Source organism: Narcine bancroftii, chromosome 1 (assembly GCF_036971445.1).
Source record: "Narcine bancroftii isolate sNarBan1 chromosome 1, sNarBan1.hap1, whole genome shotgun sequence".
NCBI classification, from domain to species: domain Eukaryota; kingdom Metazoa; phylum Chordata; class Chondrichthyes; order Torpediniformes; family Narcinidae; genus Narcine; species Narcine bancroftii.
Genome location: NC_091469.1, coordinates 337884748 through 337899920, shown reverse-complemented (window position 1 = coordinate 337899920; position 15173 = coordinate 337884748). Strand labels below are relative to the sequence as shown.

The window sequence follows — 15173 nt, the reverse complement described above, 5'->3', positions numbered from 1 at the left end:
TTCAGCAAATATGTAGGCAGAAGTTAATCATGAAAATTCTGTAGACTCCGTGATTGAAGTAAACACACAAAATGTTGGAGAAGCTCAGCAGGTCAAGATGCAAGACCAATGTTATGGGCATGAGCCCTTCATCAAGGTATGAGAAAATGCTAGCAGGGATCCAAACGAAAGAGTTGGGGGGTAGCAAAGAGGATAGGTGGAGCTAGCCAAAGGTCCTGTTCCTGCAATATATTATTGTCTTTTCTATGATGAATCTTCTAAATATTGCCAATTCAATGAATGATTTCTAACAGGGTGAAATGACTGTTGGTTTACACCACTGGAATACTCATACAGCTAGGTGCACAGGCATACAAATAAAAATGCAAAATTCTAGAAAAATATAGGAAAGTACAAACTAAACTTGAGATGGCCACACCAATTTCCATTTGTGGACTGAATCTATACTTGCAATGCTTATATTCAGCTTTACTTAGAAACAGGGAAATAAACTTGAGCTTTTTTTCTCCATGACCACTACCTGACTATCCAGCATTTCCAGCTTTTATTTCAACTTTCCAACTTCTGCAGTACTTTTCCCCCCTGTTCATAACAAGATTTTGGTTCCTGCTACTGGTACTCTGGATACCCAATATCTCTCACCTCAAGCAATTGCATCAATGTTGATCCAATGTCTTGGCTAAGGCTCACTTAGGATTTGGAAACAAAGGTACTTCTATAACTGTAGGTAAAAAAAAATCTAACTATTCACCCTGGAAGCAAGTTTTATAGCTTCAAAACCAAGACTTTTGAATTATAATCCAAAATATTAGCGCTTTAGTTTTTCTTAAATCCAAGGCTTCTGGGATTAATTACTAATCATAATTGGAAACATCCTACTTCTGGTTTATTTCATACAATTCAAATATTTTAAAACCATCACCACCTGTCTTAACTAAGAAAAGTACAAGAAATTAGTGAGGCCAAATTTGAAGTATTGTGTGCAGTTTCGGTCACCCAACTTCAGGAAAGATATCAATAAGATGGAAAAAGTGCAAAGATTTACTAGGATGTTTCCCAGACTTCAGGAGCTGAGTTACAGGGAAAGGTTAAACCGTTTAGGACTTTATTCCATGAAGCATAGAAGAATGATGGGAAATTTGATAGAGAAATTTAAAGTTATGAGGGGGGTAGACAGAGAAGGCTTCCCCCCCCAACTCCCCACTTAGAGGTCAAGAGTGAAAAGGGAAAAAATTAGGGGGAATTTCAGAGAGGTAGGGGTGTGGAACGAGGTTCCAGCTGAAGTGGTGAATATGGGCTCAATTTGGGGTACATGGATGAGAGAGGTATGGAGGGTTATAGACTAGGTGAAAAAATGGTTTAGCACAGACTAGAAGAGCCAAAGCAGCCTGTTTCTGTGCTATAATGTTCTATGGTTCCAGATTGTATTGCTCAAAAGATAAATTACATTCTGTGTCATAAATGGGCTGGATAAAGTGTAGGGGTAGAAGATGTTTCCAGTATTGAGAGTTTACAACCACAGGGCACAGACTTAGAATAAAAGAGCATCCCTTTAGAAATAAGAGGACTTCATTCAGGAGGGTCATGACTCTGAAATTTGTTGCGACAGATGAAATTATTGGATACATTTAAAGCAGAATTCGATGGGTTCTTGATCAGGAGGTTTTCAAAGGTGATGGAGAGAAACCAAGAAAATGGTGTTGAGAAGGAAAATACATCAGCCAAGATTCAGAGACCCAATGGGCCAAATTGTCCAATTCTGATCCAACATGAATGCAAGTTTAAACTCTTGAATTTCTAAATTAGAATGCCTCACTTTTGGCTGGTAGATCATTAACCATGTACATACTTACACAAAGCTCAGAGGATAAGACTTGGATTTTTGGTACAAAAAGAGACAAACAGGTTAAATTAATGGGCAACTTGAATATAAAGTTCTATCATTTGCCCTATAAATCTACAATTAAACCTCTATTCCATATTCACAAACCTTACTTCACTGCACATAAACCACTTCCCAGTTTGCAGCATGTGTAAATGGTACTTTGGTTTGGTGCCAAAGCACAAACACTTAACAGATTTGGACTAAAATTGCAACATCATCTGCTTCATTCAACCAGGATTTTTTTTGTCTTTCCCTTCAACTCTGGGCTTTCATGTAATGCTCTTTAAATAGATATATATCAAGGAATATCTCCCAATCTTGAATCATTTTTGTGTTATATTTTTCCTGCACATCCAATTACTATTCAAACTGCAAGCCATTTTATTGGAAAGCATAAGCCTGATGCCCACCTGTAGAAAGTGGATGTGCAGACAATAACCAGCAGAAATCGAAATGAAAAGTGCAAAAGGCCAACAGAGACTTTGAAAAGAAACACTTTTGAATGACAAGGCATTTGCTTTGAGTGAGTTTTAATGCTCTTCCATCACTCCAAAGACCTCATCATTAGACTCCCACCACCCCTCCCCCCCCCATGGGTATTACTTGTGTACCAAGGTCACATATTGGGGTGCAGTGACCAAGGGGACAGAATTTATTTCTAATGCTGTAAAAGGATGTGGGGAGGATTGCAAAATAAATCATTAAAAACTTCATTAGCTTAGGGACAATACACTTTATAAAGTAAATAAATTATTTAAATAAAGGCATTGCTGAATGGCATGTTGAAATGTGTATTACTGAACTTCAAAGCAGTGCAAGAACATTCTTTAAGAAACAAGGTGTCTTTGAGGTCCACGCCATTTCACAACTATAACAGATATTAGTCTGGTGGCGAGAAAAGATTGGAAATGAAACTGCCCAAACAATGATCATACATCCTTATTGGCAGAGAAAGTCTGAAAATTCACAATTAGTCACAACTTGAGGCATCATGCAGTCTTGGAAATTTTAAATCAAGCACAGATGTGCAGTGGCATCAAACAAATAAAAACAGGAACTAAACAATTTGGAACCTCAAGCCCAAATTAGCCATTCCTGTAACTTTATTGATGATGAAGCACAAGAACAGAAGGAAGTATTCTTCAAAAGGAAATAAATACTCCAAACAAAGCCATGCAAGAGCAAATAATAATTATGCCAATACGACAGAATTTCTGGTATTACACAGATTGTGCAATTTGATGCGGCGAGACCGAATCTTCAGACCATAGAAAGCAACAAATTCAAAGCTGGAAACCAAAAGATCAGAACCACTAGTGACTATTGAAGAAATCCAATTCAACACTAATTTTAGCACTTCTTTGAATAGAGCTGTAGGATATTTCTGTGATTTAACAGATCAACACATTCAAATCTGGTGCACAAGGGTTTAAATTTGTTAATAAAGCTGCCATAATCGATGGTGATGCTTGCCAAAACTAAAAATTTTGTGATGATTAAAAACTCACTTAAATAGCGTGCACATCCAAACAGCTGTAACAGATCAGAAACTCTGATATGGCACATGAGCAAGTTCAACATAAACAAAAATGCCAGGAAAAGTTGCCACTAGTGTATTGGAGATCAAAAATACTTCAGCTGCAAAACTGGCACAGAGTCTTGGTGTTACAGATCACAAGCTAGAATAACATGAATGATGCAAGATCCCAATCTAAAGGCAACAGAGATAAAATGTCAACATCTCAATTTGGGTGAAATGAGGTTCATGAAATTTAGCAGCATGACATCAACCAATGGACACCTTGTCCTGCAAAAGACAGATATGGCATTGAAATCTCTCGGTCAGATGCTTATATGTATTTCTCAATTAATCAGACATCATGCTGCCAATTATAAACTGTAAACTGAGCAAGTGACCAATGTAATTAATTTTTTTTTAAATTCTTTAAAGCATTCTAAGTAATGAGTGCAAGGAGTTCAAGATTGATCAGACTGGTCCATATTAATTAACAACATTAAAAGAATTAAAGACCAACAATAAACATTAAGCCAGATCAATTTACTGCACGTTTACAGTGGCACCATGTGCAATGATAACTCAAGGAGTCAAATTAAATCTCAGAATGTTGACAAATAGAGAGTAATTTGATGGCTCAATATCACAGGCCCAAAATGACTTTTTCATTTTTCAGGGACCAAAAAGGGGCAGGAAATACATAGTATACTCATGCAAGTTTTCCATCCTGAAAGAGGGGCTTATGACTTAAGGTTGGATCAGTGCCCACACAAAAGATCAATGTTACCTAAATGTTAACACAAGTTTTTATACAGATCTGATTATGAGAACTAAACAGAGATGTTATGAATCAGGGGGAACAAGCATAAAGTCTTAGCACGGCAACTGAAAATAGAACAGTAAAAGTTATCATCACAACTGGAGATGAGACAGATCGCATATCCTATAAACTCCAGGATATAAACAAGTTTTAAGCAATAAGAAATTATACAAATCAGAATCTATGCAGGATGACAATAAAATTGATCCATTTTTAACTCAAATAAATTTGCCTCAAAAAGATTTTATACAGATCAACTTACCTTAAAAATGTCTTCACCAAAAACATTTCAAGTTAGTGTGGATAAAATGTTAAATGGAGCTCAACACTGTCTATGCCACCAAGTTGATGTTTTGATTGCACCGAATAGTGGGAGGTAATTATCAGTGATAATCTCAACTAGAGTTAATAGGCCTTTGTGCAAAATGAAATGGTTTCCCTAGATTAGAGACTTAATGTATGACCACTTAAAGTCGAGTCCATTGTCGAGAGTTTTTTTAAAATCACAAGAAGCCCACAAAACTGTGGCCCTCACTAGGCACATTCTGGTTTTTTTTTTCCCGCATGTTTCAATTGCTGAATGAGCACAGTCATGGCAGCAGGATTAGAAACAGCAGAATAGAAATCTCTGTGGATCAAATCTTAACTCTTCCATGTTCTCTGTGATGGCGAAATCTGCCTGAAATGCCTCCGGTTATGAATTTGTGGCATTATGTTTCAATGTGAAGGAGAATGAATCAGAAAAATGCTTCTAGGGACAAAATCCAAGGCTCAACATGCCAACACAATGATTAAAAGACAAAAAGTGTGGAGAAAAAAAGGAAGTGTCATAAAAAGCAAGAGTGGAAAAAAAAATGGTTGCTCAAAGGCTTTGGAAAATGCACAATATAATCCACAATGTTGACAAATGCAAGAATAAATCACACCAGAGGTTATTGATCTGCAGCCTCACTGAGTTCATTCACAAAAATAGCTTCCTTAAAAGCCTCCAGAATTTGCAGTCACATCAGTGACCTGCTCAGTTTCCCGATTAAAATGATGAACAACATCCTGTGACAGTTGTCCCAAAATGGACCAATGAAGAACAACTACTGAATATTGCTGCTCTCAATAAGAAAGGCTCGAATAAGCATGATGGGGAAGTATACAAATGAAGAGACATGGAGCAAGATCACAAGGAAAGGCCATGGAAATTTGTCTTCTTAGCAAATATTAGGCTCTAATCCTTGAAGTATGAATCACTCAAATGCTTTTGTTCCATTGAATGAACATTCTGTAGTACTAGTTCAGAATATTAAATAAGGTTCATTATGTAAACTTTATTAGGAGTGTTGAATACAAACCAAATTATTTTGAGTGAAAAATCTCGAATTAGAGAAGCAGTGAAAATGTTGTCGAGTGTACAGAAATATTTGTCACTAAAGTCACTCTCTTCCAGATCTCCTTATCCAAGGAACTTTGCCTTTCAACAAACATTCCATTGGCCTGTCAACCTTTAAGATCTTTGATTCAAAGGTCTTGAGCTGTCTTGCAGATTTTGTCATGTATTCAACCTTACGACAGAAACAAGGAAAAGGTGAGTAAAATATCCAAAATGTCTCTCCTCCCAATCAAAATAATCCTGATGGTGACTTTAACAGGATTGTACCACTTACCCCCAACGCCTTCCATAATGCAAAATGGTCTTAGATATTTTTTATGATTCAAGATTGGCCCTCTTAATTGAGGATTTATTTACAGACCCAACAAGGCAAATGATAAAAAAAATTCAAAACACTGTTAAAGCTGTTACTATATTTATTATTATTGCATAGGTTGTAGTTTTCATTGTCTGCAAGAATGTTGAGTGGAAGCAACTACCATTTGGAGGAAAAATACTCCAAGCTTCCTTCATTAAACATCCACACAAAAGGAGTTTGCTTACTGACAATGAGGAAAGACCCAGCAAATTATGGTCAGAAACATTCCTCCAAGTAAAGACTGACAGCATATTGGGGTCATTTTCTTTGAAGTTGTTCATACTCTGGATTACTGTCTTTATTAAAGAGGGGGAAGGTTGTCAAATACACTATAGATTTGCAGCACCAGTATTAACCCCAATACTTTGGTCATTCTTCATCTATTTCACCTGGATCAAAATTGCATTGTGTACATTTCATCCTACACCAAGTGCTCCTCATCCATCCTCCTCAAAATTATCTGCAACTACCAACCCATTGCTCCTCTTTGAGAGAGGCAAGAGGCTCTACTCGGGTCGAAATTTCAAAGTGCTCATGGCAAATACATTTGGCCCTTCATCCAAGAGATTGTGACATTCATATCTTGGTCCGACATGGTGGTTAAGAAGTATGTGAATGTACTGAAGCTCCAAATAACATGCTGCTCGGCTTTCACATACATTCTCTGTTGAGCATCAAACAATGCAACACAAGGTACCAAGAGTAAACCTCTAAATCTCTTGAGCCTGCTCTACCATTTAACTACCGTCAGCAAAGGGAGATGAAAGTCACTTCATTGAGACATCAATTGTGAAGTTGTGGGGTCCTGAAAAATGGAAGGTGCTAACAGCTTGTACACAGTTTACACAATCTCTTGAGGGTTTAATTACAAAAAAAATGATACATCAAATAGCCAATGATTTGTTCTGAAAACCAGGTCAAACTGAACAGATTAGCTGCAAAACACAATCAGATCACAAATTTCTTTAAACAGTTCTTGCAGCCCTATAGTGTCAAAAAAAAACTGCAAATATAGAAATGAAAGCTGAATTCCTCACAACTGCCTATACAGGAGGAGAAATTGTAAATACAAAACAGTGGCAGACATATTCAGATTTGCAGGCTTATACTGTGTCATGCAATACAATTTACATCATGCACTCCAAAATTCACAGGTCTCAATTCTCTTCCCCACCACTACTACCACACTTCCAGCCCAAATTTAAAACTCACATCCATATTTAAAACAATTCCTCAATTTCCTCATTTTAGTCCTCAACATAAAGGTGTCATCATAATTTCCAAACTTGCCTTCACCAAACAATGACTCAGAATTCAGAAACCTTGGGTTACAGTTTTGGAATTACTCTGCCTTCAATCTTCCATTGTGACCCTTGCTTCACCACAGCCTTTAGGAGCCAAGTTTTAATCACCGAGTGTCCTTTATTCCTCCCCTTCTTTCTAACCCCTTAAGCTTCTTAAGGGTTGTGGTCCTTGACCAAAAGGTACTACAAATACCAATTGGTCATCTCACTTGGAAGAGATGACAAGCTGAAAGTAGGTTAACAGAAAGCACTTATTATACAACCTGAAAAGTAAAAAAACAGCCTAAATGATAGGGCAGAGCAAGCAGTTGGTCTTTCTGTACTTCAATCTAGCACTTGCCAAAGCAACCAATTTATAGGTTGTTTATTAATTGGTTACAGGACACTAAGCAGGCCAAAATGTTTGGCCTGGAAGTCAGCCTGAAGAAAACTGAGGTCCTCCATCAGCCAGCTCCCCACCATGACTACCAGCCCCCCCACATCTCCATCGGGCACACAAAACTCAAAACGGTCAACCAGTTTACCTATCTCGGCTGCACCATTTCATCAGATGCAAGGATCGACAATGAGATAGACAACAGACTCGCCAAGGCAAATAGCGCCTTTGGAAGACTACACAAAAGAGTCTGGAAAAACAACCAACTGAAAAACCTCACAAAGATAAGCGTATACAGAGCCGTTGTCATACCCACACTCCTGTTCGGCTCCGAATCATGGGTCCTCTACCGGCACCACCTACGGCTCCTAGAACGCTTCCACCAGCGTTGTCTCCGCTCCATCCTCAACATCCATTGGAGCGCTTACACCCCTAACGAAGTACTCGAGATGGCAGAGGTCGACAGCATCGAGTCCACGCTGCTGAAGATCCAGCTGCGCTGGATGGGTCACGTCTCCAGAATGGAGGACCATCGCCTTCCCAAGATCGTGTTATATGGCGAGCTCTCCACTGGCCACCGTGACAGAGGTGCACCAAAGAAAAGGTACAAGGACTGCCTAAAGAAATCTCTTGGTGCCTGCCACATTGACCACCGCCAGTGGGCTGATAACGCCTCAAACCGTGCATCTTGGCGCCTCACAGTTTGGCGGGCAGCAACCTCCTTTGAAGAAGACCGCAGAGCCCACCTCACTGACAAAAGGCAAAGGAGGAAAAACCCAACACCCAACCCCAACCAACCAATTTTCCCTTGCAACCGCTGCAATCGTGTCTGCCTGTCCCGCATCGGACTTGTCAGCCACAAACGAGCCTGCAGCTGACGTGGACTTTTTACCCCCTCCATAAATCTTCGTCCGCGAAGCCAAGCCAAAGAAAAAAAACAGGACACTAGTGTTAGCAATGCCAAAACCAAAAATTTTAACCATTCCTCCACCAACCATCTCATACTATTCATAACCATAAGCCATGAAATTGCAATCTCTCATTTCAGAATTACATTCAGACCCTTTGCATCATTAAATAAAATGCAAATAATCATATTGAAAACAGTTAATACGCACTAGATCCTACAGCAATTTAAATTATTCACTGAGAGTAGCAAAACTTTCCAGAGTGGATATCTATTTTGTACCATATTCATAGCGTATACCCAAAAAGGGATGAGGGCATAAAGAAACACATTTCCTTTGTACTGAGTGAAATTCAGAGAAGCTGTTTTGTTTGGTATCCCAATGACTGTGCTTGAAACAAAACATCGAAATGTTGCTTTCTTATCTTTTGTAGTACATATTCATTAGAATTGGGATCAATAATGAGTGGCCAATTGGACAGAATCCTAGCAAAACTACTGATTCAGGAAAGATGATGTTTAGAAAATTTGAAAGATGTCATAGCTTTAATTTCAATTAAAACTTTTTGACAAATCCACGGATGCTGGGGTAGCTGTACCTCCACACATCGAGCAACTTGTTTTCTTTTTCTTTATTTATGCAACCCATCAGCTCTTTGAGGCTCCACCACCTCCCAGAACAATTCTATTGCCCCTTCTCCCTGAACCCCTGCAACTTGCGCTCTCTCACATGACCATCAGCTCCACTTTGGCAAATTATCAGCACTAATGGGTCATTTAGAGTGGCTAATTAATCAATTAGCCTATCTTTGGGGTGTGTGCAGAAATCAGATCACCCAGAGCAAATCCATACAGGGAGAAGATGCAAACTACACAGATAATGAGATCAAATTTAGTCCTTGGACCAGCAGCATTGGCATCTGAAGCTGAATATCCCTCTCGCTTTGTAAAATGAGAAAATCATTTGAGCCCAATGCAACAATGCCATTTAAAAAAAAACAGTAGCACTTGCTTAAAATACTAGTAGGAGCCACACATTCACTTTTGGTATTGGTAATGGGAGGATTAGAGTGGGAGTAGAGAAAAAAGGGAAAAGTAGCAGGAGTTCATGCAAGAATTGCAAATCACACATGAAAGACCATGGCTTTCAGTTGTGGTCATTCAGAATTTGCTGGCAAGGCAGTTAAAAATATGCATGTCAACAGACCAAATGTTTGTTATAAAAAAACTTTTCCTTTTTGTTAAAGTTTTGGTGCCAAAATTGCATTAATAGTTTCTGATCCTGGTTGCAAAGGCAGTCATGAATGACACAATTTGCCACTGAGCATTTATGATGCTTCCTAAGATGCTGGACAGCAAAATCAAGAATCTTCATCTAACTCTTTTATCATTGGGTGGCACAATTGGTGTATTGGTTTGCACATTGTTATGAGAGCACCAGCGACCCAGGTTAGAATACAGCACGGTCTCTAATGAGTTTGCACACTCTCCCCATTACCTGCGTGGATTTTCTCCAGGTGCTCCAGCTTCCTTCCACCTTCAAAAATGGATGTGGTTAGAAGTTCATTGGGTGTAATTAGGCTTCACATGTTTCATGGGCCAGAAGGCGGCTGAAACATTAGGGGTATTTAAAAGACTATAGCCCCTTTCATATTTGCAAGTGGTCCCAGGAATTAACAGCCAATTGGCCTAAAAAGGGTCAAGTGTGAATCTAAAATCTTCTCGATGCCAGCATGAGGCATCATCTCACACTGGGGATAGACTGTTTCGACACCCAGTTTAATCCCTGGCATGTGCAGACATCAGCATGGCAACCAGGCAAGTGTAGAATGGGTAATTTCATTCTTGGATAGAAATGACCCAAGCTTTTGTGCAAGCACAGTAACGTGAAAGAAGATTAAAATGAATTTATAAAATGCAATGGGAAAGTTGCACCAGGGAGAGAATAAATATTAATAAACAGCAATAGCGGACATTTCTTTTAAACATGGAAAAGTTGGTAGTGCTATAGTGTGCAATTTATAAAGACTGTCAGAAAAAGAGATGGCGACCTGATTTCACAAAATTTCGAGCAGCAGAGAAACCCCTACATAACTACTCCATGCATAGAGCCCTTTCTCTGCCACAGGGAATTTGGGAGGGGCAGGTCCACCATTGCTTCCCCCCCCCCACAGTATTTATAAATTGTTCATGATAATGCCACCAACTTTCTCACCCAGTTTAAAAATTGTCCGCTATTGCTATTTACTGATAGAACTTTCTCACGGTCCCTTGTAAAGGTTTATATAGGTTGGCACAACAAGAAGAGCTGAAGGGCTCATACTGTGCTCTACATAAAGATTGTTATAATTAGATAGGATTAATTTTGTTCAAATACAAGATTATAATACACTGATCAGGACTTAGGGCAGGTCTACCATCGCTCCACGCACCATTACATCACCAGTAGAAGGTAGAACAGTCCTAACCTTGGGGATAGCTCCTTGCAAGTGTGAATGTGTGCAGTGTCCCAGTTAAGCGTGGTCAAGTGTGAAAAGCCAAACCCCCATTCATTCCTGGGACATTAAATGGCCAATTTAGTGGGACACAGGCACATAGGTGACAGAAAAAGTTACGTGTTAAAAAAGGTTTAGTATTTTATTGGTAGTACCCATCCTTTCCAAAGCCATGCAACTTCTCAGTAAAGCTGCCATATTACACACTTCAATGCATCTGGCACATTACAGGTGTAGCAGGACTTCCCATACAATTTTCATTCAATGATTAAAAACAACACTCCATAAATAATCTGGGGGAATAAAGAAATGGATGTCAAAGTGATATTTGGAAGGAGAAACAAACATTAACCAATCTCATGCCAGAGATGCTGCCTCACCGAAGTGATTCCAATGTATACTGTTTTTGTTTAATTAAAGCTGGGTTAAAGTTTAGTGATGGAAAAGTGATCCAAGAATATAACAATGTTAATGATCCTTGAATTTGTGTATTTTTGCCAAAAATCCTTCCACCTTTAAACATGCAGTTATGGGTAATTTGTAGAAAGAGCTACCTTTATACCTAAAACTCAATAGATTGGACTGTATAGCAAGCAGCAAGGATGCACATCCTATACAGTCTGAAAAAATAACAAAATGCTTTTATTACCATAGCAGAATGTGAATTTGTGTACAAATTCAAAGTAGAGCTGATAAGACTGACATTACCATTTAACATTCATCAATGGAAAAAGCTTTAATTTCCCAACACACATTACCATATTCAGCATAACAAAGGGCTCCCAAGAGCCCAGGCTCTTTTGGTCACCTTTTAATGAGTTTCTCCAACACATTTATGTGTATTGCGCCCCTCAAATGCAAAAGCCTGCAATACACTCAGCAAGTACTCTTTTGTACATTTAAAGCACTTGGTAGAAACTTAAGCGCCCACTTATCCATAATTACATCACTATTCCTAACGAGCTGCACGGGCTTCCCAGATCTCATTGAAGTCTAGAAACATTCAAACATTCTGCAAAGAACCAGGACATTAAAAATACAGACTTTAAAAAACAACTCGAACATTGACTAATTTATTCGCCATTTAGAAATAAAGCACATCATTTCGGCCCATCTTCACGTTCCTGCTATTCCTCCAGTTATGCTCACAGCCCATCAAGTCGGAGGCATTCTGGCCGATTTCGGTCTGTCCTGCCGGAGAGACCTGTATCTGAAAGTTTGCCGCCTGACAGCAAGAATTTCAGGGCGACTCATGATTCTGCTTAGCGATACGGCCCTGCCATCCGCGCTATTCAAAAAGCCCCATCCGAAGAGCAACGCCAATGTGCAAACGACTCGAGAGTGACTGGCAAGTTTGGCCTGTCTGCACAATTAATTTACAGCAATCCAGTCCTCTTGCGTTTCACGCACGGAAAAGAAGTGTTTGACAACCACAATCTCCAGAGCAATGTCCGGATTGGGAACGAGGTACAGCTGGAGGTCTCAGCAGATCAATAGGGAGAAATGGTCAACACCTTTTTCTCGAGATACCGGTCCCAGGACAGATGCAGTTTGGAACCTAGTGGGGGAGACGGCTATTCAATAGTACACACCTTCCCGATAAAACATTCAGACAGGGTGACTGTCAAATCCGGGGGGGGGGGGGGGGGGGGGGGGGTGGAAAGGACCTACTTAAAAGCTCCATGCCCTCGACACCTATTGGACCGGAGAAATTGGGGGGCGTCTCCGAACTCCCTATCCCTGCAAACGAAGAACCAGGTGAGAAATTCAGCCAAAAAAAGAGACGTAGCTTTTATTCTGTTTACATTACGAGAGGCAACTGAATAGGATAGGCTCAAGCCTGAGTCAGGCGGATGCGAGTGGGAGATGAAGTGCTCCGAAATGCAGATGTGGATCTGGGGAGTTTTAATGGGGATGTTACTCGGGGGAGATGTGCGCCGAACCCACCGCAGCCCTGCACAGTCAGTCCACAAGCAGGCGATCGAAGCAATGTTGCTGACTGTTTGCCCCTCCGTCCAACTGCGAGCAGCTCCGTGTCACCTTGAGCACACGGCACACACTCCGGGAGATCGGCCGAGTTCGGCGCTGCGGACGCTGGCCGCAGACCGTATCCCGCACTGCGGAGGTTCCGCTCATCAACCCTCATACCACCTCCCCGGTTCTCAATGGAAGCTGTCAGCATGACCCGCTACTGATTGATCGTTCACTGTACGTCTCCCACTCAGCATCACCCTCGGGGGGGGGGGAACCAAAAAATTACGTTGCCATCCCAAGAATTCAAGTGGCACGACACGCACTAATCAATAATCCGCTCTCACGGGCAACTATCCACAAGCGCAGCACTCGACATTAATCCACACACTGATCAACTGCCCACCAACTCAATTTACCCCCCCCCCCCCAGCACACCCAGGTAGCCCCGACCACCAAACTGGACCGCCGTAATCGGCAGCGTCCGCGCCCCCCGGTCTCAGACCCCCCCCCCCCCCTGCACCTCACCTTGTGTGGAGCCTGGAGAAGTCGGTGCAGCCCCGCGATCTGATTGATAAGGGAGATGTCCTGTCGGAAAGTGTAGAGCGGGGGGCGGGTGGGCTCCGGAAAGTTCGTGCTGTTGAACGGATCGGTGTCATCGAGGAACTGGACCCTGCAGACCAAGGTGGCCATGGCCTGTCCATAAACAGAGAAAGAAAGGGAGAGATGAGTCCGCTTCCGGGCTGGGGGGCAGAAAAATCAGCCAGCTAGCCCGGCGAGGGCTTTGCAGAATGGTCACCGGCTCCTGGCGCAGCAGCTCAGCTAATCCCGAGTCTGGAGAGAGAAGGGCGAAGAGCTCCCCCTCCTTCCTTCCATCAATCCATCCATCAGCCCGTCTCCGCAGGAGAGCAGACAGCGAGCGACTTCCGCAGCGCCAGGCCGAACGCTAGGACCAGCCGCCCAGCGCCCCCAGCTGTTAAGTCGACGAGCCTCAAGAGGGTGCAGCCCAGAGGTTACCCGCCACGGCCGTTGCGATGCTCCGAGACGCTGCAGGAAATAAACACGTGTCCGAATCCCCAGTTACTGTTAGTTTGTCTTTCCTCGTTGCTGTTTCAGCACCTGCAGTGTTTTACATTGCAGAGGAAGCCGCATAAATTTTCGATTCAGCATCAATTGGAAAAGTGTTTCTTTTTGCAAAATTGGACCGAAATAATAGATAATCAAGTTTAAAAAGTTAAAGTTTCATATGCATTTTGAATTTATAGTTTATGCCAATGAGATAGTGACTGGGAGATCAGATTTTCGAAGCTGCCAATACATTACTATTACCAGCCGAGTTCGTGTGGAGGTGGGTGACAGGTCCCGTGGAATGTCAATAGACCTCGGGCGCGGAAACAAGCGAGGCTGGGTGAACAGAAGAGCTGCTGCGGCTTTCCTTAACCTGTTGGAACCTAATCAGTCAGGATGAAAATAAGTGCCCAGCTACACACCGCCTGCACCATCTAGTGGCAGTATGAATAGACAAGGAACGGTCCGGTGGGAAAGTATTGTGGTTTTTGCTGAGTTTATTGAACGTACTGGTGCAATGAAATGCGTGCTCGACGAATCAGCACAGAAATGTTAAAACACGAATAAAATAAGAACAAATCATATTTACATAATTCAGAGAAAAATATGAAAGGACAGTTAAATATTCACAGTTGCAGTGGAACAAAGGTATTGCTTCACTGATGCAGATAGTGCCTGATCGCCATTTGCGCGCAAAGAAATATTGAGTGTAAAAGTGCTGGATGCAAGGCTTGTACATCTTCTGCTCTGCCTGAAAGTAGAGACCACAAGATACAGGAGCAGAAATGGGCTATTCAGCCACTGAGTCTGCCCTGCCGTTTAATCATTTCTCCCCACCACCCACACCCCTCCCCTCCCCACCACCCACACCCCCTCCCCCTCCCCACACCCCTCCCCTCCCCACCACCCTCCCCTCCCCACCACCCTCCCCTCCCCACCACCCTCCCCTCCCCACCACCCTCCCTCCCCACCACCCTCCCCTCCCCACCACCCTCCCCTCCCCACCACCCTCCCCTCCCCACCACCCTCCCCTCCCCACCACCCTCCCCTCCCCACCACCCTCCCCTCCCCACCACCCTCCCCTCCCCACCA

General features: G+C 41.9%; 1 protein-coding gene across 8 annotated transcripts in view; it reads right to left on the bottom strand.

Annotated features, from left to right (window-relative positions):
- Window positions 1-13906, bottom strand: part of fhod3b (formin homology 2 domain containing 3b) — a 669782-nt gene extending 655876 nt beyond the window's left edge. For 3 of the 8 annotated variants that reach the window (XM_069909515.1, XM_069909535.1, XM_069909544.1), the window contains exon 1: window positions 13542-13906. In XM_069909515.1, coding sequence (XP_069765616.1) covers window positions 13542-13706 — 165 coding nt within the window. In that variant the 5' untranslated portion in view covers window positions 13707-13906. The remainder of the gene's footprint in view (window positions 1-13541) is intronic. The other 5 variants (XM_069909524.1, XM_069909577.1, XM_069909550.1 and 2 more) reach the window with 3 other exon arrangements.
- Window positions 13907-15173: the final 1267 nt, after the last annotated feature.